This window comes from Furipterus horrens, unplaced genomic scaffold, assembly GCF_987537825.1.
Source record: "Furipterus horrens unplaced genomic scaffold, mFurHor1.1.pri manual_scaffold_7, whole genome shotgun sequence".
In the NCBI taxonomy this organism is placed as follows: Eukaryota; Metazoa; Chordata; class Mammalia; order Chiroptera; family Furipteridae; genus Furipterus; species Furipterus horrens.
In genome coordinates, this window is record NW_028327177.1 from 134,753,742 (window position 1) to 134,780,235 (window position 26,494).

General features: G+C 45.1%; 2 protein-coding genes, 1 long non-coding RNA gene and 2 other non-coding genes across 7 annotated transcripts; 4 read left to right on the plus strand and 1 right to left on the minus strand.

Annotated features, from left to right (window-relative positions):
• Positions 1 to 462: 462 nt before the first annotated feature.
• On the plus strand, positions 463 to 16,014 carry LOC150005284 (caspase-14-like). The gene is made up of 7 exons (XM_090284538.1): positions 463 to 797; positions 2,640 to 2,692; positions 3,979 to 4,128; positions 7,318 to 7,543; positions 8,327 to 8,443; positions 14,467 to 14,576; positions 15,661 to 16,014. The coding sequence occupies exons 1-7, from the start codon at positions 521 to 523 to the stop codon at positions 15,760 to 15,762; spliced, it is 1,035 nt and encodes a 344-aa protein (XP_090140664.1). The 5' UTR covers positions 463 to 520; the 3' UTR covers positions 15,763 to 16,014.
• A 1,986-nt stretch (positions 16,015 to 18,000) lies between these two features.
• On the minus strand, positions 18,001 to 20,401 carry LOC150005285 (uncharacterized). Its single transcript, XR_016512433.1, has 3 exons — positions 20,268 to 20,401; positions 18,620 to 18,862; positions 18,001 to 18,092 (listed from the first exon to the last, which is right to left on the minus strand). It is a non-coding gene; the product is annotated as an uncharacterized LOC150005285 (long non-coding RNA).
• Positions 20,402 to 20,545: 144 nt separating this feature from the next.
• On the plus strand, positions 20,546 to 25,851 carry RPSA (ribosomal protein SA). Of its 3 annotated transcripts, none has more exons than XM_090284539.1 (7): positions 20,546 to 20,605; positions 21,474 to 21,638; positions 22,384 to 22,502; positions 24,055 to 24,300; positions 25,017 to 25,145; positions 25,248 to 25,413; positions 25,692 to 25,851. In XM_090284539.1, exons 2-7 carry the CDS (start codon positions 21,506 to 21,508, stop codon positions 25,784 to 25,786), a joined length of 888 nt encoding a protein of 295 aa, XP_090140665.1. In that variant the 5' UTR covers positions 20,546 to 20,605; positions 21,474 to 21,505; the 3' UTR covers positions 25,787 to 25,851. The 3 variants fall into 3 exon arrangements, with proteins under 3 accessions (XP_090140665.1, XP_090140666.1, XP_090140667.1); XM_090284540.1 differs by having other exon boundaries at positions 25,695 to 25,851; XM_090284541.1 differs by lacking the exon at positions 25,017 to 25,145.
• LOC150005287 (small nucleolar RNA SNORA62/SNORA6 family) lies at positions 22,170 to 22,320 on the plus strand. The gene has a single exon (XR_016512509.1). It is a non-coding gene; the product is annotated as a small nucleolar RNA SNORA62/SNORA6 family (small nucleolar RNA).
• LOC150005288 (small nucleolar RNA SNORA62/SNORA6 family) lies at positions 24,364 to 24,515 on the plus strand. Its single transcript, XR_016512508.1, has one exon. It is a non-coding gene; the product is annotated as a small nucleolar RNA SNORA62/SNORA6 family (small nucleolar RNA).
• Positions 25,852 to 26,494: the final 643 nt, after the last annotated feature.

Consider the following 26,494-nt stretch of genomic DNA (forward strand, 5'->3'; position numbering starts at 1 on the left):
CTGGAGAACTTTACAAACTACTGACGCCTGGGTCTGCCACCCAGAGATTCTAACACCTTCAGCCTAGGTTGGGGCCTGGGCACGAGGAGTTTTAGAAGCTCCCCAGGTGAGCCTAAGGCGCAGCCCCATGCAGGGACACGGAGGAGCGCTGCAGGACCGGGATTCACCGTTCAGCTCCCCCAGCCGGAGCTCCAAGGGTTAAGCAGGAGCTCCTTGGGGTGGCGGGGAGACGATAGGAGGGATGGGGGGGCCGGGATGAGGGGTGTGGCTGGGGGCGGGGCCGGGGCGCGGTGGTAGAAAGGGGCCCCGGCTGCTGCAGTCAGGCGGAAACGCCTCCTTTTTTTTCAAAACAAAGAGGAAAGAGGGGTGGCGTGCGCGGAGCGCGGGGCTGAGGCTTGCTTCGATTGGTCCGGCCAGCTGCGGGCTTCGGAACGGTTGGGCCGCGAAGGAGGGACGCCTGGGGGGCGGCCGTCTCTCGCGGTCCGACAGCCCCGGGGCACCTCCGAAGCCCAAACTGGCCATGGAGGAGCTGCAGACCCGCCTGAAGGAGACCCTGGACGTGCTGTCCCCGCTGGAGCTGCGTAACTTCCGCGCCATCCTCCGGAAGGTGGACGAGGAGCCGCGCGTGACCCAGGTGCAGCTGGAGCTGGAGGGCCGCAGCACCTCGGAGCTGGCCCAGCTCCTCGCCAAGCAGTACTACGCGTCCGCGCCGCGCGTCCTCACCAAGGTGCTGCAGCAGCTGCCCCGCGCCGACCTGCTGCCGCGCTGGCAGGGCTGCCCCGCCGCCGCGGGCCCGGGTGAGCGCGGGCATTCCCGGGCTGGAACGCTGGCGTGGGGTGGCCCTGGGGGTGCGCGGGGTTCGGCCCCGCCGCCGGGGGATTTCCGGGCGGGTCCCCAGGGGCGGCTCGGCGCTCAGCTGAGCGGCGGGAAGGGGGCACACGAGCGGGGAGGGTGCGAGCACCGAGGGGCCCACTGCATCTGCAGGGGGAGCTGGGAGTCCCGGGATACATGGGCAAGATAGTCCCCATTTCCAGGCTAGGAATCCTAGTGTCCGGTTGGAGAGCAGCCACAGAGATCCAGTTCGTTTTGGGGTGTGTCAGGGCAACCTTGCTCTGAGAAATCCCCAGAGAGCACTGTGGGACGAGGCAGTGGGTTTATTGAAGGAAAAGGCGGGGGGGGGGGAGGGGAGGGGAGAGGCAGCTCCCGGACCAACTCAAGGGCCTGTTCGGAGCAAGGGGAATGGGGAACGGGAGTGGGATCGGGGAACAGGGAACGGGGAATGGGGACCCCCGGTCCTCCTCGTGGGCCCGTAGGAGTCCCACCCGCACTTCTGCAGGCACCTTATTACTTGTCAACCACACATTTTGGTGAGAGTGAGTTTGCTTATCAATATATTCAGTAGGTTATTTACATCTCATTGCTCTCCCCCCACCCCCACCAGGTTAGTTAACATTCCGCGCTCTGTCCATTACCATTTCCCCTGGGAACGGTTTCAGGCCGTCAGCATATCCTTTGGGAACGGCTAAGTCCGGGGCCAGGTTGATCAGCAGATACCAAAAGTCCAGGTGTGCATTCCAGCTGCCTCCATGTGCTGACCGGGTGGGCTCAGAAGTCAAGCTGACTTAGCAGGCCTGAGATGCATTTTTAACAAGTAGCTCCAAGTGATTGCGATGTGGGAAGTTTTTAGACGATCCAGCAAGCAACCCAGTGTTGGAATCCCCTCTGCCACATCTCCAGTGGGCAGGGGGGGGGGGGTCCTCTCCTTGCACACAGTTAGCTCGTTTGCCATAAAGATACGGCTTCGGATCAAGAAGCGCTGTAGGTAACAGGCTGAGGGAGGCGAGCCCCTTCTCCCATTTCGTAAACGTAGGTGTGTGTAATATATAAAATGTACTGTCTGTGGTCTGCGCCCTCAGCACGCTAACGATCTCTTGAGTTCTGAGCGTGGAGCTGCTGCTGATCTTTGTAGATTGGTAACGGATGAGGACTGAAATCGCTCCCAGACAAGGCCTGTAGGCGCCGTGCTGCCCCAGTGAGCCTTGGATTCTCCCTTCTTTACTGCACCTGCGCAGCACTTACATTATCCCTCCCGTCCATTGTTCAGCTGTCACACCTCTGGAACCCTTTAGATTGTGAGTCACTTGCTGTTGGCAAAGCGTTTTGTTTTGTTTTCTTTCTCAGATTCATCCAAACTACACAGTGTCATGGCTACTACACACTGTAGGCCAGTGCATATTTGAATTGAATGCTGAGATATTCTGTTAAATAAAAAAATAAAATAGGGTCTAGTTCCTTTACTTCTTCTTCTCTTTATTTTGATTGACGTCTCCTTTTCAAGAAGCGCATGTGCATAATGTCAGTTAGCCCTTGTTTTTAATCTCTGGCTTCAGTCTTTTTTTTTTTTTTTTTTCCCCCTCTGAACCTGACTGGGGTCTAAGGGAGTTCTGTTTTAGGTTTCCAGCCTCCTTCGTTTGGGATGGGGTGGGTGTTCCTAATCCAAACTACTCTAAAATGAAATCAAAGCTGGCTGGACCCAAAAACATAAGAGGCCATTGAAGTCCTTAGGGGAAGCTTGATTAAAAATAAAAAAGAGATAATAATGCTCTTTTTCTGTTCTTTTTCCATGAAAATTCATTCAGTGATCCCAAGAAAATGTCTAAAGAGAACCTTTGACTGCGTGGATGGTGAACTGGTAAATATTTTGACTCTTTCTTCAGTATTACACACTGGTTAGTAAAGTTAGTATTTAGCCTCCAGTGGAACATTCTGGGTGCTGCTCCTGTTGGGTTAAGGATGACTGACTACCTTGTGGTCAGATCTCACTGCTTTCTGTGGTAACAGTAAAAGCTAAACATTAACCAGTTAAAACCACTGGGCGTGCATTAACAAAAAGGGCACTGTTACTCTCTCCGCTTTACAAATCAAGGAAAATGAGGCACTGGAGATAAAACAGTGTTTACATGGCCTTAGGATTTTTTTTTTTTAAGCATTATTATGGATATTTTAAACTTATGTTAAGTAGAGAGACTGGAAAAAAGGAATCCTCTAAAACTTCAGCTCTGCATACTTATCCTGCTTTAATAATTAGCAACAAAATGTCCAGTCTTGATTCATCTGCTCCCCCTTCCCTGTTATTTTAAAGCAAATCCGGGCATCATACCACTTTCATCTACATATACTTTATCTCAGTATGTATCTCTAAGAAAAACTTTTTTCGAAACAGAACCATAATCTAAAAACAAACTTCTGCAGCTTGACAAAGATGCAGTCAGCATTCAGATTTGCATGACTGGTTCCTATGTCTTTTACGTTTGGTTGGTTGGAATCAGAACTCTGGCCTACACAGCTACATTTGACTGGTTTGTCTCTTTAAGACTCTTAATTTACAATACTTCTTTAACCTTTTTCTAGTTATTTGTTGAAGAAACCAGCCTCTTTGTCCTCTAAGATGTCCCCCGTTCTGGATTTTGATGCCTAACCCCGTGTTGTCATTTCCCACTTTCCGCTACCGGCCCTATGTCCTTAAATGGGTACTTATGGTGACATATAGGGATTTTCTGAGGTTGGCCCATGAGTCCAGGTGTGAGAGAAGTATTTGAAAGAACTATAAATCAAGTCATGCGTCCCCTCCGGAACTGCAAAGAGAGGCCATCAGTGTTGTGCCCCTGATCTGAACACGGAAACCTCACCATTAATCCCAGAGGAAACTCATTATTTGGTGCACAGTTGACCCTTGCACAACGTGGGTTGAAACTGCGTGGGTCCACTTACAAGGGACTTTTCAGTTGACTGGCGCAGTTCCAACCCGCATTGTTCAAGGGTCCAAGTGGCTGACTGTAGTTATAGGTGAATTTTCCACCTGCGGAGGGTGGCTGCCCCTCTCCCCCTTTTGTCCAAGGGTCAGCCGCATATGGTGTATTTGGCTTTCTGAGTGTGGTTTGATCTTAAGTATTGCTCCTTGGCTTTGCTGGAAAACAGGACTGTTATGACCTGAGCGGCAAGCGGAAGGCTTTCCTCATGTGCGTGAAGAAGAACAGGCCAGGGGCAAACCAGGACATCGTGCTGATGGAGCAATGGCTTGGCCAGTGCCGGTTTGAATATACATTGTGCATCGACCCTGAAAAAATGGTAATGAATGAAACTAAAAATTGTGGGTTGGCTTTTGTAACCTTTCTTTCTTGGCCTGCGAACTGAAAGGTCACCGATTCGATTCCCAGTCAGGGCACATGCCTGGCTTGCAGCCTGGGTCCCCAGCTGGGGGTATGCAAGAGGCAACCACACATTGATGCTTTTCTCTCTTTTCACCTTCTCTTCCCCTCTCTCTCTAAAAAATAAAATAAATAGAATCTTTTAAAAAAAGAAAGAAATTGGGTTTTTAGTGTCTGACAAGAACCAGGACCTGTTGAGCAGTGTGACCTGTATATCTTGCTGAAATTCTTGATGCTTTTGGAACCTGAAGTGTGTGATACCCCAGCTCCCTGTCCAGTCAAGCAGGACCTCTTGGGTTTTAGTCTTCGCCAGGGCTGTGCAGTTGAAGAGGGAAAAGTATCTCAAGAAGGTGTGGGCGACACGGGCAAGGAGGCCCACGGAGGAGCTGTAAGAGCAGAGCGGGCAAGAACCAGGGCATCTGGAAGAAGGGAAGACTAAGGAAACAGCTTTGAGAAGTCAGCGGGAGGCCAGGCCAGAGGGCTTCCAGCAGCACGGGAGCCCATGGGCTTTGAAAAGTCCATGAGGGACTTACTTGAACCCATGTGATGTGTAGGGAGAGTGTGGCTGAGAGACCTGGAGAGAATTACTTTGTGACTTAACTAGATGACACAGAAGAAAGGAGATCGATGAGCGGTGGGGGCTGGGTGGGAACTCCATTTTGATCTCTGACTAGTTCAGTCATGGCCTTGAACTGCCCACATTTTGGGACAATGACACAGGAAAGCCCTTCAAGCTCTCAGGAGTCACTGCTAATGAACATCAGGGAAGAGTACAGCGAAGGGCTGTGAATGCAGTGTGGACTGCCAGAGATGGCCTCCTGTCTTCCTGGTTGTGTTACCTGAAATCTGGTTCTCAGCTGAAGGTGGTTTTGTCCCCCAGAGGACATTGGGCAATGTCTGGAGACATTTTTGGTTGTGACAGCTGGAGGTGCTAATGGCACCCAGTGGGTAAAAGCAAAGAATTATCTAGCCCCAAATGTCAACAGTAACAATAGTTTTAGAAATCTTGCCTTAAATTAATTGACTACTTTCTTATCTCTACAATAAGGGTGATGATAGTGAATTATTAATATCTTGTAGGGCAGCTGTGAGGATGAAATGAGTTGCTATGTGTAAAAGTTCTCAGAATAGTGTCTGGCTTATGGTTAAGTGCCCAGTAAATCTCAATTTTATTATTATTTCAAAGCTAAAAACACACTCCCTCATTTTCCTCAAGGATTGTACTGGAATCTCTTCCACATTACATGATTTTTAATCAAGTCCCTTCCATTTAGATGAGAGATATTGCTAATGTTTGTTTGGTTTATTCTCTGAAAAACCCAGAAATAGTCGTTTTCTCTACATCCTGTCAATGTTTCTTTATACTCATTTAGCAATCTTACTGGCAAAAATAGTTCACTGTTTTAAGTTTCACTTTTAGGTCATTAGTTTGGTGCAACATCTCTTTGTATCCTTTGGCCTTTTCCTACCGGGTTTTCTTTTTCTTATACTACAGTTTGTTTGTTTTTCCCTGAACATTATTCATTTATAAAATCTAGTGCAAATATTCTTCTCCCACCCTGTTACTTGCCTTTTGACTTTTTGTTGTCTTAAGTCATAGGGAAGTCTTTCTAATTTTTGTGAGTAAACTGGTCAGTCTTCCTGAAGTTTGTCGGCTTTTGGTTTTTGTGTCTTGATTAAACCCCATCCCTTCCCAATTAGAAAACATTTAAATGCTCTTTCTGTGATTTTTAAAAGTAGATTAAGGTTTACCTTCTCCCTGTAATTTTATTTTTGTAACAGTGTGGTGTAGGAGGTCTAACTTTATTTCCAAATGGATCACTAGTGGCATTTATTGAATGATACATCCCTTCTCTGCATATTAGAAATGCCTCTTATGTCGTGAGCTACATTTCTGTATTATAGTACTTGAATTGATTTCTGGATTCTGAAATATTCCATTCATATATTTGTTTATGGTTATGCCAGTGTGTCATTGTTTTTTCCACCAGGATTTGGTAGTACATTTTGATGTTTGAGAGGACCTATCCTCCCTCATTATTATTATTTTTTCTTCTGAACGTTCTTGGTATTCTTGAGAATGATCTGTTCTCTATGGCCTTGAAAATCATCTGGTTAAGTTTGCAGGCATTCTTTGGAATTTTGATTGACATGACATTGAACTGAGATTAATTCGGAATGAATTAGCAAGTTAATAGCATTGAGTCATCTCAGTCAGAAACAGGCCATGATTTGTTTGTGTTTCCTATTCACTAGTTTTTTGTTTGTTTGTTTGTTTTAATGGTTTTTATCATTTAGGTAATGTGTATTCCTTGTTAGGTTTTTCCCCTGGGTATTTTAGTTTTGTTGTGACCACGAATTGGATGCCCCTTTTCCATTATATAGCTTCAATGATTATTGCTTGGTAATTGGGGAAATATAAATATAGATATCTGTCGGTTAATTTTGTTTCCAGTCACCCTGGTGATCTTTAATTCTAATAGTTTTTTAGTTGATTTATTTTATATTTCTTGATAGTCATGTTGTCTATATATAATGTGTTTTGGCCCTTTGTTTCCAATATTTAAACTTTATTTAATTTTTACTTTACCTCATTGAGATGGGTAGGATCTTTATGACACCGTGTATGGGCGCAGTGATAGCAGCTACCTGTGGGGTGGATTTTGATGACATCTGCCGACAGGCTCTGGCAGGTGTATATTATTGACTAGACAGACTCCTGCATTCCCTTCCATTTCTACCTTACTGAGACTGTTAATTTTATAAAATAATTTTTATATGTTAAAGCAAGTTAATTACAAGATTAAATACACTAACCCTTTGGGGAGCTGTAATTCTGTTGTATTTTGTGGTAGACGATCAGAAATGCTCTAATTTTGTCAGACAAGAACCAGTAGCACAAGAAGAAATCAAACAGATTCTGAGGGCAACCACAAGGGAGTGACCAGTCATGAAACGAATAATTTACCTCACACTAACTCTGCTAGAGACGGAGGTATTTTCATATTTATCATCTCATTGGATCACCTCGTAGTAAAGGGGCCGCCTCGAGCGTTTCTGATTTTCTCCGACCCGCAATTCTTTTTAAGATGTTCTCCTATTTTTACAGGAGTTACTTGAAACACTAACATCATTTCGTGATGGATTAAATGAAATGAAAGATGACATTAGCTGTTGCCTTGTCACTCTTATGTCCCATGGTGAAAAAGGCTTTATTAAAATAAAAGGGGACGACAGAGTCAGCCTAGAAGATGTTTTTGAAATGTTTAATAATAAAAATTGTCCAGCACTTCAGGAGAAACCGAAGATCTTTATAATCCAGGCCTGCAGAGGAGGTAAGTGGAGCCTGCCTTGTAATCGTCATGTTTCTAGGGAAATCTCATACTGATGATAGAGATAAGGTTAAAAATATACGCGTGTAAAGGACTCATAGCTGATATAACTGCAGTCGCTGGGGCGAGGGGAAGGATGGAAAACTTACCTGGGATGGAATAGCTAACTTGGGCTGAGGAATGATCCAAGCCACTGACTTCCTGAGGTAGGTCTGGGAGCCTCAAATTCTGAGAGAGGTGTTTGTAATTTCCAGGGGACGTCCCACCACCCCTGTGATTCCAGATTGCTTGTGCGACTAACATCTGACTTAGCTTTCTGTGGCTAGTTTTCTCTCTTATGGAGATACAGTAGTCCCTCTCTATATCGCGGTTCACTTATCTGGGATTTTTAAAAATATTATATTTAATTATTTATGGTGGATTTTTCACTATTTCACGGGATTTTGCGGTACTGTATACGTATGTTTTTAAAATTATGTAGGTTTAAGAGTATAGAATATGTTTAAGAACATAAGTAGTGTTTATAAAAGTGTGGGAAAGGTTAATAAGGGAGTGGAAATGGTTTATAAGTGTGTGGGAAGGGTTTATAAAGCCTTAAAATATATATAAATACTAAAATAAATGTAAGGTTCTTACTTCGCGGATTTTCACCTATCACGGGGGGTCTAGAATGTAATACCCGCGACAAGTGAGGGAATACTGTACAAGCTTGTGATGACCTTTATCAAGGGTTGCTGGTGTCAATGATGGATTATTGTAGTGTATCTCTTCATTCCTCAAAAACAGAGACAAGAGATAGTGGCGTTGAAACAGATGATGAACCGATGGACTCGGATGACGTATCAGAGAAGAGGAGGCTGCCCACATTCAGTGATTATTTTATCATCTATCCCACCCAGGCAGGTAAGACAGCGGAAGTAGATGATTGTGAAATACACATCTGCCAGAGCGTTTCAGTGATTCCTAATGATTTTAAAAATCTTTTAATTTTTTAAAAAGGTTATTTATTTATTTTTAGAGAGAGGGGACGAGAGGGAGAAAGAGAGGGATAGAAACATCAATGTGTGGTTGCCTCTTGCATGCCCCTAACTGGGGACCTGGCCTGCAACCCAGGTATATGCCCGGACTGGGACTTGAATCAGTGACTCTTTTGTTCACAAGCTGACACTCAATCCACTGCGCTACACCAGCCAGGGCTAAAAATCTTAAAAAAAAAAAAAAGAACGGTGCTTTTCCAATTGATGTTTATACAAAGAATTTTTTTAAATAAAAAGAAAAAATGTATTGATTTTAAAGAGAGAGGAAAGGAGGGAGAAAGAGAAACATCAATTGGTTGCTTCCGATGTGCACCCTGACCGGGGATTGAACCGGCAACCTAGGCATGTGCCCTGCCTGGGAATTGAAACACCAGCCTTTTAGTGTATGGGACAGTGTTCCAACCAACTGAGCCACACCAGCAAGGGGTATAAGGAGAAATATTTATTAACTCCTTCATCTCCCTCCAAAAATGGTTCCTTCCCTGGCCAGGTAGCTTAGTTGGCTGGAATGTTGTCCTGATAAACCAGGGTTGCAGGTTTGATTCCCAGTCAGGGCACATATAGGAATCAGTCAACAAGTCGATGGTTCTCTCTCTCTCTCTCGCTCTCTCTCTCTCTCTCTCTTTCTCTCTTTCTCTTTGTCTATCTCTCCTCCTACCCCGCTAAAATCAATTTAAAAAATGGTTCCTACTTTCAGAAATGGCAGGTTTGCATCTTCCTGTTTATTTCTTCCAGGAAGATTTCAGCCTCTTAGCAAAGTACCTCAAAGTAAATAAAATCATTGGCTCTCATGCAAAAATGATGTTGTCCCAAAAGATAGCTCTGCCACTTGCTGTCTTTGAGACCTTCAATATTTTTTAGGCTCTAGATATGTCAGTTTCTTCATGTAAAATGGGAATAAAATGATTCATGTCATCAGGATGTTATGTTAATTAAATTATGTAATGCAAGTGTTAGGCTTATTATAATAATTGTCATAACAGATACCAACAATTAGCTACTGTTGTTCCTAATATATTATGCTAATAACATTATCATTATTATTACTAATAAGTTAAAATCCAAAAGAATCTGATGTGCTGAAGGGGTAGGCTGTGTTAGGAAAATGTAGAGAAGATATAAGTAAGTGGTCAAGGACATTTATTTAGCTGTTTTTATCTTGACCTTCTTTAAAAAAGATTAAGGTAGTTTACAAACACACACACACACACACTCACACACACACACACACAGCCTGCCTAGAAAGTATCCAGCCACCATGCACTATGAAAAATAGAGGCATTTGTTGAAGAAGATACAAGAAACGTTGTACATAGGACAATGACCCTCAGTCCCTTTCAAAGTAGGCACCTTGGGACCTCACACAGGTCTCCCCATCACCATCAGCTGCCCCATTGCATTTTCCTGAATCTCATTGACAGTCTGAAATCTCTTCCCTTTCAAATGTGATTTTAGTTTTGGGAAGAGCGAGAAGTTGCAGGGCACCAAATCTGGGCTGTAGTAGGGCCGAGCCACCTGGAGGATTTGATGTTTTGCCAAAAAACTCTGCATGAGAGACGTGATGCATGAGTGGGCACATTGTCATGATGAAGCTGCCAGTCACCAGGTGCCCATAGCTGCGGCCCTCCTTCTGAATCACCTAAATAGTTTCCATGGAGGAATGTTCAAGCTTAACGCAAAATCTGATGCAGATTTGTTGCTCTACTCACTCAGTCATTTTGAATGTGACGGCCACACAGTACACATGCTCACTCAATGGTGTCTACCACCCTCACTGACTAGTACAGTGAGGTCGTCATTGTTCATGCATGTACATTACAGTCTATGCTCCTTGGCTGCCAGGTTACATCTATGTCGTGCAAACCATTCTCATTATATTAACAATGGCTATGCTTTCTCTGGACAGACCTCATATATGTATTGAATTGCATATATACATATATGCAATTCAGGATAATATATATGTGCAATTCAAGATAAAATGCTAGCAGACATGGAAGCAAAGGAAATAAGGGCAGTAATGTAAAATGAAACATAGTGAATTGTGAGACATTAAAAATATCCTTGGTTTTTTTACCCAAGAGATGAAACCATTTGTCGTCTTAGTCATTTGCACAGGAATGTTCACAGCAGCTTTATTTGAAATAGTCAAAAACTCTAAGTAACCCAGATGACCAGCAAATTGTGGCATATCATACTTCGAATACAACTCAGCATTAAAAAGAAACGAGGTCCTGATTGATACATGCTATAACATAGATGAAGCTCAAAATAATTACGCTGACTGAAAGAAACCAGATGAAATATGTACTGTAGGATTCCATGTTCATAAAATTATAAAGAACGGAACCCATCTATATGTAGTGACAGAAGGCAAATAAGTGGTGTGGAGTGGAGGATGAAGTGGGAGAGAAGTATTACTAAGGGACATGTGTGCACTAGGGGAGGGGTGATTAGTATGTTCATTATTATTGTGATGGTTTCACAGAAGTTTACATATGTCAAAACTTATTACATTGCATACTTAAAATACATATGCATGATTGTCAATTATCAATTATATTTTAATAAAGGTGTAAGTTTTTTTTTCTTTACTTATTTGAGAGAGAGAGAAAGACAGAGAGAGACAGAGAAACATTGATTTGTTGTTCCACTTACTGATACATTCATTGGTTGATTTTTGTATGTGCCCTGACCAGGGATTCAACCCGCAACCTTGGAGTATCAGAACAATGCTCTAACCAACTGGGCTACCCAGCCAGGGCCTAAAAGTGTAAGATGTTTTAAAAGTTAGGTGTAATGCCTTGGCTGATGTGGCTCAGTTGGTTGGAGCATCGTCCCATAACCAAAAAGTGGCTGGTTCGATTCCCGGTCAGGGCACATGCCCTGGTTGAGGGCTCCATCCCTCGTTGGAGAATGTACAGGAGGCAGCCGATCAGAGTTTCTCTCTCACATCAATATTTTTTTTCTGTCTCTCTCCTTTCCCCCCTCTCTCAAATGAGAAAAAAGTAAACCTTTAAAAAAAAAGTAAGGTATAAGACCAGCATGCCACTATCACCACTACTCTCTAACATGGCATGGGTGATCCTGGCTAAATGCATTAAGATATGGAAAAGAGGTATAAGGATCAGTATTCTAGAAATCAATAGTTTTGAATATAGTAGGAAAAATAAATTATAACATATAAAGAAAAGAAAAAGGCCTATTATTTTTTCTTGTTTTAGTGAATGATAAGATAAGGAAGAACTTTGTTACAAAAAAATAAAACATTCCTGAAAGACATAAAGGAAGACCTGAATAAATGATGGGAAATACCATTCTCATGGATGGGAAATTTCAATACCATAGAAATGACTGACAGCTTTTTTCCAAATTAATCCATAAGTTGAGTTCCAAAGTGTTTTTATTTTTTTTCATGGAATTGACAAACTAATCAGAATTATTATGGAACAGTTAACCTCGAACTCTTAATTTGTTGAGTGAATGGATTTTACAGCTATGTGTTGGCTTATATATGTTTGAGGGCTAGAGATTCAGTAATGAACAAAGGAGCTAAAAATCTATGCTCCTCTGAGCGCATGTTCTAGTGGGGGAGACAAACAAACAGACAGCGAAAATAGGTATTGTGTTCCTTTATGATTCCACTTACATAAAGTTCAAAAACAGACAATACTAATCTGTGGTGTTGGATTGGGGGATGGCTTGCCCTGGGGTGGGGTGCCACACTTTTGCGGTGTAATGACCAGAGTGGGCCAGAAGGGGGCTTCGGGAGTGGTGGTACCATCTTGTTTCCTGAGGAGGGTGCTGGTTATGTTGCGTGTGTTCATTTCATGAACATTTATTGAGCTATTACACATTCTTCATGCTTTGTGCACATTTCCATGCGAAGGTTACCCTTCAATAAAAAGTTCACCAAAAATAAAATAATGTTAGGTGGGAGTAAGAGCTATGGAGAAAAATAGTGCAGGAACAGAAGGGAGGAGCAGAGATTGCAGTTTTTAAAAAGAAATGCATAGTGCTGTCTGCACTGAGAGGTTGATTATATTGTAGAGACTTGAAGGACATGAAAGAGTGAGCTATGCAGGTATTTGAGAGAATTCATCTTGTAAAATAGGAACACTAATATAAAGGAATACCAAAACTCTTTGTATCAGCCTATGTATGTATAGACAAATAGACTTTTGGGATGGAATAAAGCTATAATTCCCCTCTAAGCTGCTTCTACTGTATTCCTTAGGGACAACCTAAATGTCCGTCGGGAGGGGCCTAATTCAGTGAACTTTAGGGAAACTAGGTAATGTGACGAAGAGGCCATTACTAATCAGTGGTGAAAGAATAGACCATTCAATAAAGAGCGCTGGGAAAACTGGCTTCTTAATGTGGAAAAATAATTTATTTTGAAGTTTCTTGGCATATAGTTCATTGTATCTTTAATCATGTGAAATCTGTATCTATAGTTTTATTCCCTTCATCTTTAATATTTGTGTCTTTTTAAAATTGTTTTTCTATTACAGTTGTCCATTTTACCCTCATTGCTCTCCCCTGTCCCGCCCACCTCCCCCCTCTCCCACAGTCAGTCCCCACCCTGTTGTCCACGTCCATGGGTCCTTTATACAGTGACCCCTCACTTATCGCGGATATTACGTTCTAGATGCCACCCCCCCCCCCCTGCGATAGGTGAAAATCCGTGAAATGGGAACCTTACTTTTATTTTAATATTTATATATATTTTAAGGCTTTATAAACTCTTCCCACACACTTATAAACCGTTTCCACTCCCTTATTATCCTTTCCCACACTTTTATAAGCACTACTTATGTTCTTAAACATATTCTATGCTCTTAAACCTACGTAACTTTAACAACATACGTGTACAGTACTGTACTGCAAAATCCCACGATATAGCAAAAAATCCGCGATAAATAATTAAATATAATATTTTTTAAAATCCCCCAATACAGTGAGGCCGCAATAAGTGAACCGTGATACAGAGAGGGACTACTGTACTAGTTCCTTGACTAGACCCTCCCCCCTCTTGTTTTAGTCTTGATCAATTTTTTCCGGTGGTTTATTTATTTAATTAAGAGCTCACTTTTAGGTTGCTTTTTTTTTTTATAGTCCTCTCTAGTATTGTGTTTGGTTTTGATTTCATTAATTTTGGCTCAGATTTCCATTTTTCTCCATTTTTTTGGACGTTTATTCTACTCTTCCAAACTATATTAGTTAGGTACTTGACTCATTATTTTATACATTTTTAAGAAATATAAACATTTTCCTTGACTGGTATGGCTCAGTTGGTTGAGTGTTATCCCGTAAAGCAAAAGGCCTCCAGTTTGATTCCCGGTCAGGGCACATGCCTGGGTTGCAGGTTCAGTCCCTGGTTGGGGCACGTACAAAAGGCAGCAGATTGATGTTTCTCTCTCACATTGATGTCTCTCCCTCTTTTTCTCCCTCTCTTCCCATAAATTCCATAGGGGCATATTTAGGAGTATTTAGCTTAAAACACTGTAGCAAAAGTCAGCAATGAAAAAACACAAGAGGGATAAAATAAAGCAAATGGCAAAACGATAACCATTGAATAGGAGGGATGATTATATGGGGGTTAGTTAAACTTTGCTTTCTACTTTTGTGTATGTTTGAAAACTGTTATTTAAAAAATGCATATTGAAAGAATGCCTTATTGTGAGATGTTGTGCTATTTGTCACACGAGTCCCCTTGGAGGCACAGGTGTGTGCTCGTGTCTGTCATGGCCCCAGACACACTTCTGCTAATGCAAGAGTGCTTCTGTAGTCTCAGTTCAAAGCCATTTTCTAGGCCTCAACTGTGGGCACAAGAATAGTGCAAGTAGAGGAGGAAAGTGGACGAAATGTTTTTGTTTTAACTCGTAGATCACGTCGCTTTACGGCACCCCTGCACTGGCTCTGTGATGATCCAGGCAATGGCTGAGGTCTTTCAGCAGCATGGAAATAAATGGCACATTGCTGACTTTTTCACCAAAGTAAGTAAATTCCAAGGGACCGTGTGCTCCCTTCACTGTGAAGCTAATGCACTTGATGAGAAGGTTTTTATGACGAGATTGACCTTAGCCACGCAAAGAAGATCGATACTGAAAAGTTGCTTGAAAACGCTGGGCTGAGGGTGAGTGTAGGGGACTGTGGCAGCGTTGTTCAGAAGATGTGGCTGAGCCACATGCCAAGGAGAACTGGTAGTAACACTATTCATTGGTAACGTGAGTGAGTGGGCTGTTGCGTGAGCTTTGAAATTCTTGCCTGCTCTGAAGTCCTGCCTTTACCGTCAGCTTTGGCCTGACAGTGCCCCTAGGAGAGGGCAGGACCTGAAGGCTTCCTTATAGACCAACACTGGCCCTGGCTCATCTTCCCGAACTGAAACTCTGCACCCATTAAACACTAACTCCCGGTTTCTCCTCCTCCTCAGTCCTTGGCCGCCACCACTCATCTTTCTGTCACTATGAACTTGACTACTCTAGGTTCCACCCATACGTGTTACATTACAGTATTTGTCCTTTTGTGTCTGGCTTATTGCACTTAGCATAATATCCTCAAGGTCCATCCTGGTTGCAGCATGTGCCAGAATCGCCTTCCTTTTTAAACACCTTTCAGTCTCAAAACTCTTGCTGAGTTAACACTGTTGAGAAAATGTCTAGAAATGAGCATGAGATGACCTTTGCATTAAAAGCACTTAGAGCTTAGGTAGCAGGTGACAGATGTGCTTACAGCCAGCCCTGGGGGTGTATAGTTGTTGGATATTTTAGACATAACGGAATCCCACGTTTTTCATTGTACCTGAGTACCAAGGCTCAGAAAGGGTTATTACTTGGCCTGGTACTGCCCAGGGGCAGGCTTGAGACAGAGCCCAGGTCTGTGGACTCTTCAGCCCAGCGCTCTTTTATCTCAGTGCCAAGTTCTAAGCGCTTGCTGGGACATCTCCTTACAATGCTGTTTGGTTGTCTTCCTGGTGGGGTCAGAATTCTGCCATCTCATCCCGTGGGGGTTTCGTTTCCTGAAAGGCTTTTTGCTCAGGGCTTTACATGCTTTTGGACAGTTTGTGCTTTTCTCTTACAGGTGAATAACAAAGTGGTGCACACTGAATTTTATCTACGGGAGGAACCAGTCAAAGTATCGCTCGTAATGGAGTCAACTTTAACTAGATCTGTGTACTTTTGACATCAGGAAGATTTAAAAAAATAACGATTGCTTTTTAGTAGACTTCGTAAAGAACTGTGAGACTTTGTAGCATAGTACAAATGGCTATCATGTTGCATTATTTCTGTCACTGATTGTATTTCTCCAATTTGTTTTGTATATGTATGTTGTTTGTCTAAGATTTAATTCTGCTTATTTGGAACTTGTAAATAGCTTGACTTTTTTTTACTGAATTTTTTTCCCCCTGAAATTTTATTAAAACACAGAAGTCCAGCTGGATGTGTACCCTGTTTTTATCATGTGCTACTGTTGCTGATCACCCCATCTTCTCCACTCTTAAGTCTTATGTTCTTTAAAATACCCATAAACACATATCCTTGCCTCCCCCCCTACCAAACCAGGCTAGTTTTAGAAAAGTCAGAGAAACCCTTTCCCTACTTTAAAAAGAAATGGCTTTTAAGTCTTACCATCTTCTCCACTCTTAATGGGGTACTGATGTTAAGCCTCATCTTCTTTGCTTAGTATTCAAGACCTGCCTTTATGGGGTCTTCCTCTTGTTCACCTTCTCCCCCCGCCCCCCAACCCATACTGTTATCTGCAGCCAGATTGATCTCCTTTTTGACTCCATAAGCCATCCTCAAGTCTTAGTCTTCCTTGAACTTTGTGCCCATGTTTTTTCACCCCCATCTGTTCTCCAGCTTCCTTCTTGCTGCCTCAGTACCTCTGAACTGCTGGTTTCTGCCTGGGACACTGTTCCATCCCATGTAAGTAACTAAGTCCTCTCTGTCCTTCCGAGTTCGGTTCAGGCATCACTTGGACAGGAAAGCTTTCTGCAGCCCCCACCCCCACCCCCCTGCTAGGTCGGCTCTTTTTCAGTGCTCAGGGACCCTGTGCTTTTCTTCTGTAGCAGTGAGCATGACTGTACTTAAATGACCATGCAGTGGCCTGGTAGTCTCTCTATCCCTTCAGCTGTAAGCTCCGAGAGGCAGAGACCACGTGTCTTATCTGTAACTTACTGCAGCTTCCGTTCGTGCCTTAAGGCACAGAGAAGCCCTGTGATAGATGTTCAGCAGATGACTGATCCCAGTCTTTTCATTATTTTATCCATTCCTCAGACCTTGCCTCATGACCTCTGTGCCTGTCTACACACCTGCTAGTCTTCCCCACCTATTTGGATGTCCCACGGCCACTTTACCTGAACAAGTGGGAAGTTAACCTGTTACCCCTAAATCCCCCCTAAAACCCAGCCCATTGTTAATATTCCTTGACTCCTCACTGCCTGCAGAATATACTCCACATTCCTTTAGGAGAATATTCCAAGTCCTATGTCAGGCTCTAACCTACATTACCTTTGTACTGCCTGTTTGTCCCGGGTCTTGGCAATACCAGACGATACACCGTTCCCTCCGTCATCCCCTCCCAGAATCGGGCTTGGGGTTAATGAATGTTAAATGAACATTCTTATATGTGTAATCATAGTAGTTCACCCTCCTTTCTGCCTGAAACTCCCTTTGTTCTGACAGTGTGCTTCCTCTATACCATGCATGCTTCAGGTGCAACGTGGGTCCCAACCCACTATAAAGAAAACCTGCTTGTAGACCAGCGTTTTTAAAGTAACTGGACCTAGCAGGAGTTTTTATTGTAATTATGTTCTTACGTAACGTGGACTGTTTGGACCTCGGTTTCCGCATCTGTATTACGGGAGATTTGGCTCAGCTGCCTGAGAACTCGTCCCACTGGACCTCAGTAAACTCTGACATCTAAAAGGAGTTGCTCGTGAATGTCCTGCAGATGGGACTGTTCTTAAACCTGGAGGTTCAAGGTGGCAGTTGCGTGAGACTGCTGGGCCTGTGTGAGAATGCAGGTGTTTGGTGACAATGCTGTGAAGGCTGAAGCAACGCAGAATTTCCAGGCCTATCTCTTATTTCAGGGAGAGTCGTGTCCTTTTTTGGCTAATGTGATTTCTTACGTATACATACATGTGACTTAATTTTTAACCATTTGAGTTCTGATGTTTGATATGTAACTTTAATTTTTGTACCAAACATTAAAACATCTCCTTGGTTCATAAAATACGAACATCAGGTGAGTCTTTCCACTCACTTGCGTGGGTAGGGTTTCCAGGCACAGGCTCCTTCCAGAGGTCGGCAGCAGCTGATGGAGCAACAGCTGTTCTTCCCGGGGAGCAGTTAAGCAACTTGTTCATAGTCACAGTTGGCATGTAGTTCGGCTGGGATTCCAAAGTGGGGATGAGCACAAGACGCAAAGTGCGAAGTGATCGAGGGAAGTTACGTAGACAGGATGCTTTCGGTGAAGAGTAAGGGCCACACCACTTGAGGGAACGAGAGCTTCTGAACAAAGGGGGGAAACGTGATTTTGGAACATTGCTCAGGCCACTACAGAGAAGGGTCATGGAGAGGACTGCTGGACCCTCAGGTATCAGACACACAGGGGAAGAGGAGCAAGAAGGAAGTCTGATTAGAAAGGGAGGTGGGGAGATGCCCGAGATGCACTTGATGCCTGGGGCCAGTTAGGTGCCCCATTTTCTCTTTGCGTCCCGCCAGAACAGGACTCCCCTAGCCTCCCAATGCCATGTGAAATGTATTCCAAAAAACTACAGTCCCTAGCCCAATTTGATACTTGAAAAAAATATTAAGCCCAGTTTGTATTTAGTTTTTAAATACAAACCGTGGAAACCAAAGTTTGCAAAAGGAAGGCTCTGAGATTTTTGTTCAGCAGCACTGGACGCGGATACGAAATGGAGAAACTTGTGCAGAGGACCCAGAGGCTGCAGACAAGCAGTGGGACACTGGTCTGGGAGCTGCAGCCATTCTTTTGACCAGTGCCTCTTAGGCAAGGGCCCCACCCCCGGACTTACTATCAGGGCAGTACACTTTCCATCTTCGGACTTCTCTCATTTCCTTGCCAAGAATTTTCACCATGCAGATCAGTTGTCAAGGCCAAAGTTATTTTGTGGGGAAAATCTTAGTATCTTGTGGAGAAACAAACACTTAAAGCATAATTACAGTACAATGTCCTGGTTGTTGATGGGAGGTATCCTTCAGACCACGGTGCGCAGGGGATGGTTTTTGAGTGCCCTACAAGGCCCTCCAGAGCAATCCTGCAGTGACAGAAAACTGTCCTTAAAAAACAGCCATTCTATTTTCATATAGCTATGTCTTTTTTTTAAAGATTTTATTTACTTTTAGAGAAAGGGAGGAAGAAAGGGAGACATCAATGTGCGAGAGAGAACATCAATCGGTTGCCTCTTGTACGCCCCCAACTGGGGATCAGGCCTGCAACCCAGGCAAGTGCCCTGGCCGGGAAGTGAACCAGAGACCTTTTGGTTCTCAGGATGGAGCTCCATCCAATGAGCCACACCACCCAGGGCTTCCTATAGCTATTTTAAGTCTTGTGCTTTTTGTGAGAGCCAAAAGGGCTCCAGATACTTTCAGCAGTTTCTCAGGATGCTGAAAGCCATGCCCCTAAGTTTTACTCCTTTCTTTCTATGTCAGTTTTGTTTAAAAGCAGTGGGGTTTTCTTTCATCTTAAGCACAACCTGTGTTCCTCATAGGAAATTTCAAAAATACTGAAAAATGAGAAAAAAACCCACCCAGTTTCCATACTTGTATATGGGTGGTTCTCATCCTGGCTGCACATTAGAATGATCTTGGGAGCTTTTTTTTTTTTTTTTAACTTATTTTAGAGAGAGAAAAACATTGGTCTGTGTTTCAGCCATTCATGCATTCACTGTTGTTCTTGTATGTGCTCAGCAGGATGGAACAGGAAACCTTGGCGGGTAGGGGCCATGCTTTAACCAACTGAGCTAGCCAATCAGGGCTCTCAGGAGCTATTTTTAAAAGTCATATTTTCTTGGTTTGGAGTAGGGCATGTTTAAAATCTCTGCAAATGATTCTTAGTGCAGCCAGGGTTGAAACCTAATTATCAATAATTTGGCTATTTACAAACAGCTTTTAATGTATAGCGTTTCAATATTTAGAATAGCCCTCCTCTTCTAATTCTTTTGTACCATAGAATTTTAATTATTTTAAATGGTTGTATAGTAGCGTATCAACGGAATAATTTTTATTAACTCATCTATTGATGGATATTGCAATTAAAAATTATTTACTTATTTTTAGAGAGAGGGGAAGGGAAGGAGAGAGGGCAACAAGAGTGGTTCCCTGTCGCTCGCCCTGCCTGGGAATCCAATCTGCGATCTTTCCCTTTGCGGGAGGATTCCCAAGCCGCTGAGCCGCACCAGTGGGGGCAGATACGGCCATTTCTTTTTACACACACACACGTGCGCGCGCATCTGTGCAGCCTTGCCCTTTGTATTTTTCAGGACAATTTCCCATAAGTGAACGTTTAGAACCTGAATTACGTACTGCTAAATTGTTCTCCAAAAAATGAAAATAACGTTAAACGCTACACTTGTGCGTTTCAACACTTGTTTCCCAGCAGCTTGGGAGAGGGACCCGCTCAAGTTCACAGGTCTTAACAAAAGGCTGGGAAGGAACTCGAACCTGAACGGCCGGCTGGCTTTAGGCTCGCGTCCAGCACTCTCACGGTAGGACGTCCGAGAGCCAAGGAACACCGCCCGCCGCGGACCAGCCCCAGAGTCGCACACCGCCCACCGGGTAACAGGGTGTCCCGATCCGCCATGCGCGGACAGCCCCCTCTGGTGCAGTCAGCCCGTCTCCCGGAAGGAGAAGGCCCGCCCCGCAACGCTCCCTCGGGCTCCGCCCTTCTTCCGCCCGGCTTTTGTTGTCATTGGCTGGCAGCGGGCTATATAAATACGTCATTTCCGCCCGCCTGTCCTTTCCGCGCTACCCAGAGAAGGGTCCATACGGCGTTGTTCTCGGTGAGTCCTCTGTGAGGATCCTCGCCATCCCCAGGGCCGCCTGAACCACCTTCCTGCTCAAACCAGGGGTGCAGGACTGGGGATGAGGGCCTGCAGGCAGGGTGGGTCTGGCGGGGATCGCCACCCCCCCCGCCTTGGCCCGGCGGCCCGCACGTGGCCAGCCTGGGCCCGTGAGTTCCCACAATGCCCCAGGGTCGGTGGGAGTTCGCGCCGGAGCCCAGGCACGGGGCGGGGGTGCGGCCCGAACTGCTGGTGGGCGCAGGTTCGGGAAGGGAGGCTGGCAAATGCACCGCGCTGCGGTCGCTTGGGACCCCGACACTTCGCAGGGAACCCAGAGGCGCAGGCTTCATTTCACACCAGGGACCTGGGGCCGTGGGTTTTTCCCGTTGGGTGTTAAGGTCCTTGGCAGGGTTTTAAGGAAGACTAGTTGGGAATGCAGAGAGACGTGACTCCAACGTGCCCACCTACGATCTATTTGAATATAAACCTCCCATTGACACCACTTCTGCTCAGCTTACGTGCTGGAACAGGGCTGTTCTCACATCCGGTGGTTGTCTTTGCTTATGTATAACCTGAATTTACCTCCCGGGTACCTTGAGGAGTGTGGAGTCTCGATTCACTGTTTTTATTCCGTTTAGTACCTGGTGGTTTGCCTCTCTCCACAGCACTTTCTCAGTAAGATGTGCTGCCGTTAGGTGTGTAGCTGAGTGTGTTTGTGTGTCATCCCATTACACTGGGCGCGACCTAGGTGTGCTAGGTTGCCTTTGAATAGGAAATCGCTTGACCCCAGAGCTAAGTAGAAGGCACCTGTTCCCCTACCCCACTGGCCCGAGGACGACTGGATTTCCAGGTAACTATTGTTTTTCAGGTTCCCACGTAACTTAAAGGGAAATTTTCACAATGTCCGGAGCCCTCGATGTCCTGCAAATGAAGGAGGAGGATGTCCTCAAATTCCTTGCTGCAGGAACCCACTTAGGTGGCACCAACCTTGACTTCCAGATGGAACAGTACATCTACAAAAGGAAAAGCGATGGTCAGTCATTGCTGTAGCTCTTCTTTTTTTTTTATTTTTCATTCCAGCTTTAAGAACAAATTTGTGTTTGGGAAGAAAGGTTTCTGGGCTCCATTGGAAGAGGGTGGCGTTTGCTAGGCTATGAGACTCGAGTTGGGTCAAGAAGGAGGCGTGAGATATAAAGCTGAGGAAGCTTGTTGGCTGGGTCCCTAATAATTTCCCTCCCGCAGTGCCTTAAATCCATAGGTACTGATGCAGGTTTGTTCAACCGCATCCTGCGGAAAGGAGGAGAAAAGTTGGGGATAAACGAAGGAAGATAAGTTGCCACCAGAGCGTGGAAGGCATTCTGGCGGGTTAGAGACAGAGCCACTGAAGGATGAAGCCTGGGCGAGCATGCTGTGAAGGAATTTGGGGTTGAGTTTGGTATCAAGGAGAGTAAGTGGTGAGAGGCCAGGAAGTGGGTGACAACGTGTAGGAACCCAGACCGGGGGGGGGGGGCGGAGGGTTCCTGCAGGGAGAAAGAAGGCGATACCCTTGGCCTGCGGAAGGAGGGCTGCACACTATTAAAGCTCAGGGTGGAGGCCGGCCCCGGCCCATGAACTTCTGAGTGTCGGAAGTGTGCTACATGAACAGCAGGGTTTTCGCTGACACCAGGAGAGCGTGCCTCTGTGACTGGGGTTTGCTAGTGCGCTCTGCCACATCGCCCTGTGCGAAGGGTGTCCCCCTTGCGAAGCCAGGTCACGTGCTTATAGCCTTTCCTCACTAGGCATCTACATCATAAATCTGAAGAGAACCTGGGAGAAGCTTCTGCTGGCAGCTCGTGCCATAGTTGCCATTGAAAACCCCGCTGACGTCAGTGTCATATCCTCCAGGAACACTGGCCAGGTTGGTGGAACACGATGCTTGGTTTTTATTATAAAAAATAAAGCTGGCCCTGGCTGATGCGGCTCAGGGGATTGAGTGCCAGCCTGCAAACCAAAAGGGTCACCGGTTCGATTCCCAGACGGCACAGACCTGGGTTGCAGGCCAGGTCCCCGGTTGGGGGTGCACAAGAGACAACCACACCTCAGTGTTTCCCTCTCTTTCTCCCTTCACCTCTAAAAATAAGTTAACTTAAAAAAATAATAAAGCTTGTAGACATTTCGGGATATATAGAAGAGTATAAAAATAATTTCACTGTATAGAAATGTTGAATTGCCAGTATTCGACATTTTCAATATACCACTTGACACCTGAGCTTCATTTTTCATGTCATGTATTTACCTAAATATTGTGAAGTAACCCTACTGAAATGGCTCATCACATTTCACTGCAGTCAGATTTTTAAATAAATGAAGTACTGGGTCAAAAACATTTTGATGTTAGTTGTGAAGGTTTTCAGAAAGGTTTTCTAACAAGTGTGGGACTAGTCCCTGTCTCAGCCAAGTCCCATGAGCAAGAGTAAAAGTTTACCAACTTAAATGGAAAATGGCTTTTTTTTAAATGGCCACTGAGAAAAAACCTTGCCTCCTTTGCCCTGTTTATATTTTGACAATTTCTTGTTCTCTTTCTTTGAGAAAACTCATAGATTTTGTAATAATTGATTTATAAGAGCTCCAACAAGGATTTCATTCACCCCATTTCTAATTTTTTAAAAAGCTTGACCTGGGATTTTAATAGAGCCTTTAATATGTGGGAGAATCCTTTTGTATTTCATTGTTCAGATTGACAGTGAAACTAGGTCTCATTAACTGGGTGTGTTTGGGGGGGGTAGTGGTCGGTTATTCTCGAGGCTGGCTTGTGCCTGGACCCCCTAAGTTTGGTGCATGGTAGAAGGAAGACTGCTCTGGAACAGACTTAGTAAGCAGTCTCAGGCTTCCCTCAGCAAACATTGACTAAGCTTCTAGATTGATCTTGGTAGCATTGCTAGATGCTTGGGATACAGCAGGAAGAGAGCAGGTCTGCCTGTTGGAAGGGAAGCAGGAAGTGAGCTCTATGGAAGAAGAAGGTGTGGGCGGAGAAGCAGGCTGGGAGTGTTCTGCTCTGGGCAGTGTAGCTGTGAGGCCATTGGCCCAGAAGCAGGAAGTGCTTACTGGTCACGGTCACCGTGCTTTGTTCTGTTGATTGATGTAATTTTATAACCGTATGAAGGGCATGTGAGTAACTTGGCCAGGTCACGCGCAAAGTGACCTTGTGGCTCTGTCTTCCAGGAGCAAGGACACTTGGGAGCCAAGGCCCCTGAAGGGAGGCAGGGTGGGGATGTGATTAGCGTGGGGTTTTTTGGCTCTAGCTTTGTGAGTACTTTTCAGGTGTGGCGGAAGACAGAAGGGTTCCTGTAGTTTGCGGCTTTCATTTTTAAGGAGGGGATAGTTGGGGGTTCTGACTCCTGCGATGACAGAACTGTCAGCACAGTGACTGCTGCAGAGGCACTGCTGACTCCTGATGCTAATCCCTCAAGCGAGCTGTGCTGAAGTTCGCCGCTGCCACCGGAGCCACTCCTATCGCCGGCCGCTTCACCCCGGGGACCTTCACTAACCAGATCCAGGCAGCCTTCCGGGAGCCGAGGCTGCTGGTGGTCACTGATCCCAGGGCGGACCACCAGCCTCTCACCGAAGCGTCCTACGTGAACCTGCCCACCATTGCGCTGTGCAACACAGACTCTCCTCTGCGCTACGTGGACATCGCCATCCCTTGCAACAACAAGGTACCTGCCTCTTGATCTAAACTAGGTCTCGGGAGTGAGCGCTCCCGAGACAGTGGGGCGTGCCCTGCACATTGTTAGAGCTTGGAGTCGAGGCCCCGGTGGCCGATGAACTCGCAAGTGTAGGTAGTGTGCTACACGAGGGGCAAGGTTTTCGCTAACACCACGAGGGTCTCTGGCCCCATGAGTGGGGTTTGATAGTAATCCTTGCTACAAGTATGACTTGAATGTATGAGAGCGTCAAGGAGAAATGAAAATATTTGGAAAATGGTGTTTTCTGCTCTTCTCCGTTTTTCTTGCTCTACTTGGGCCTCCCAGGCCTTACTCGGCCTTTGTTTTCAGACCAGCTTGATGAATCCTGCTGTAAGATCCTAAAAAGGTGGGTTGCATATGATTTCGTTGGTCCGGTTTATCACGGGTTTCAAACCCCAGGTTGCACATAAGGATCACCCAGAAATTTAAAAAAACAAAAAACACCAAAATCCAGCTGCTGACCCCAGGGGATATTTTGTTTTGTTGCTTAGGGTGGAGCCTTGAGAATAGTACTTTGTAAAATCTCAGCCAGTCAAGGTTGAGAACCACTGATGCCTTGAGCAATCTTCCTTGTTACAAATACTTTCATATTAGGAGACATGTCTGTTTTCTTGGTCCCAAGGGAATGGGAGGTGCTTGGCTGGGAGTGGTCAAGTGTCCCTTTCCAACACCCTGGCCTCTTGCAGGGGGCTCACTCGGTGGGCCTTATGTGGTGGATGCTGGCCCGGGAAGTTCTGCGCATGCGCGGCACCATCTCCCGGGAGCACCCCTGGGAGGTCATGCCCGATCTCTACTTCTACAGGGATCCTGAAGAGGTGAGCTGCTTCCCTGGGGCAAATGGGACACCTCGGTCTGTGCCTTTTTTTTGCAAGTAAAATTTGGTCATCCCTGTAAACTTTTGTTTTTCTTTTAACCAGATTGAGAAGGAAGAGCAGGCCGCTGCTGAAAAGGCTGTGACCAAGGAGGAATTTCAGGGCGAATGGACCGCCCCGGCTCCCGAGTTCACTGCTGCTCAACCGGAGGTCGCTGACTGGTCTGAAGGCGTGCAGGTGCCCTCTGTGCCCATTCAGCAGTTCCCTACTGGTACGTATCGTGGCGCAGGGGCATCAGGCTTCGGCTTTGGAACATCTTTTTAATCTGACTTAAGTGATCTCCTTGGCTATATTAAAAGGTTCATCCCAGTAGGTCACAGCTGGGCTAATAACGTGACGGATTGACTTCAGGTGCATTTGAACTGATCTGGTCTTGGTCTGTTCTTGAAACTTGTGTCTGATAGAATGCAAGACAGGTTGCTGGTAGTGGTGAGGTGACAGAAGTACTGTGGCAACAGTTGATGCCCTTTTTTTATATTTTCTTCACAGAAGACTGGAGCGCTCAGCCTGCCACTGAAGACTGGTCTGCAGCCCCCACTGCGCAGGCCACTGAGTGGGTGGGAACAACCACTGAGTGGTCTTAAGCTGGTCTGCCACAAACTTAACAGAAAGGAAATGAGGTTGACGGAAAATAAAGTTTTTAAAGGTTGTGTACATTTATTTCAGTTTTTTTTTCCAGCTCAAGATGCCTGGGAATACTTTAGGTCTCTCGACATCAGTTAAAAAGCTCACTGTAGGTAAAGTATATGGCTTTCCCTTGGGTGTTTTCCTGAGCTTCCCTTTTTGTGTAAGGATACTCTCTTCTGAAAGTAGAGGTGAATAGCTGCACATGTGTTCACCCTGGAGGTATTTTCCAAGAACTTAGATTAACATCTGTATTGGTAAATTCTGTCAAGTTCAGATTTTGACATAAATTGCCTCTCATTGACCTACTGTTTACCAGTTGGGTGGCCAGTGTATGAGTAACATCTGTCATTGAAGACCCACCTTGAGCAAAGATGGGATGTAGTCTTCCATCCTCGGTCCGCTGGAGGGGCCACAGCCTTCCCCAGCTTTGAGAGACATTTGTCTCCTGTCACCTGGTCAGCTTGTCTACAGGTTCTGGGAGACAGCATGTAACACTATATAATCCCAGTGTGTGCCATTTCCAATGCATTTTAATTCTATTAAAAATGTGGCTCTACTGATGTCACAGTACCTCTTGGCCTATTGAAAACCATTGTCTTAAATGAGACTAGAGCAACTAAATAGGGTGGATCCAGGTTTTGAGGAACTTCAATGATTTACATTGA

Bases quoted from the DNA above. Each gene is read 5' to 3' on its own strand.
- RPSA (XM_090284539.1), top strand. From the start codon at position 21,506: ATGTCCGGAGCCCTCGATGTCCTGCAAATGAAGGAGGAGGATGTCCTC. The intron at 21,639-22,383 runs GTCAGTCATTGC...TTTCCTCACTAG, and splicing joins CTACAAAAGGAAAAGCGATG to GCATCTACATCATAAATCTG. The intron at 25,146-25,247 runs GTGAGCTGCTTC...TCTTTTAACCAG, and splicing joins TCTACAGGGATCCTGAAGAG to ATTGAGAAGGAAGAGCAGGC.
- LOC150005284 (XM_090284538.1), top strand. From the start codon at position 521: ATGGAGGAGCTGCAGACCCGCCTGAAGGAGACCCTGGACGTGCTGTCC. The intron at 4,129-7,317 runs GTAATGAATGAA...CTATTTTTACAG, and splicing joins GCATCGACCCTGAAAAAATG to GAGTTACTTGAAACACTAAC. The intron at 8,444-14,466 runs GTAAGACAGCGG...TTTAACTCGTAG, and splicing joins CATCTATCCCACCCAGGCAG to ATCACGTCGCTTTACGGCAC.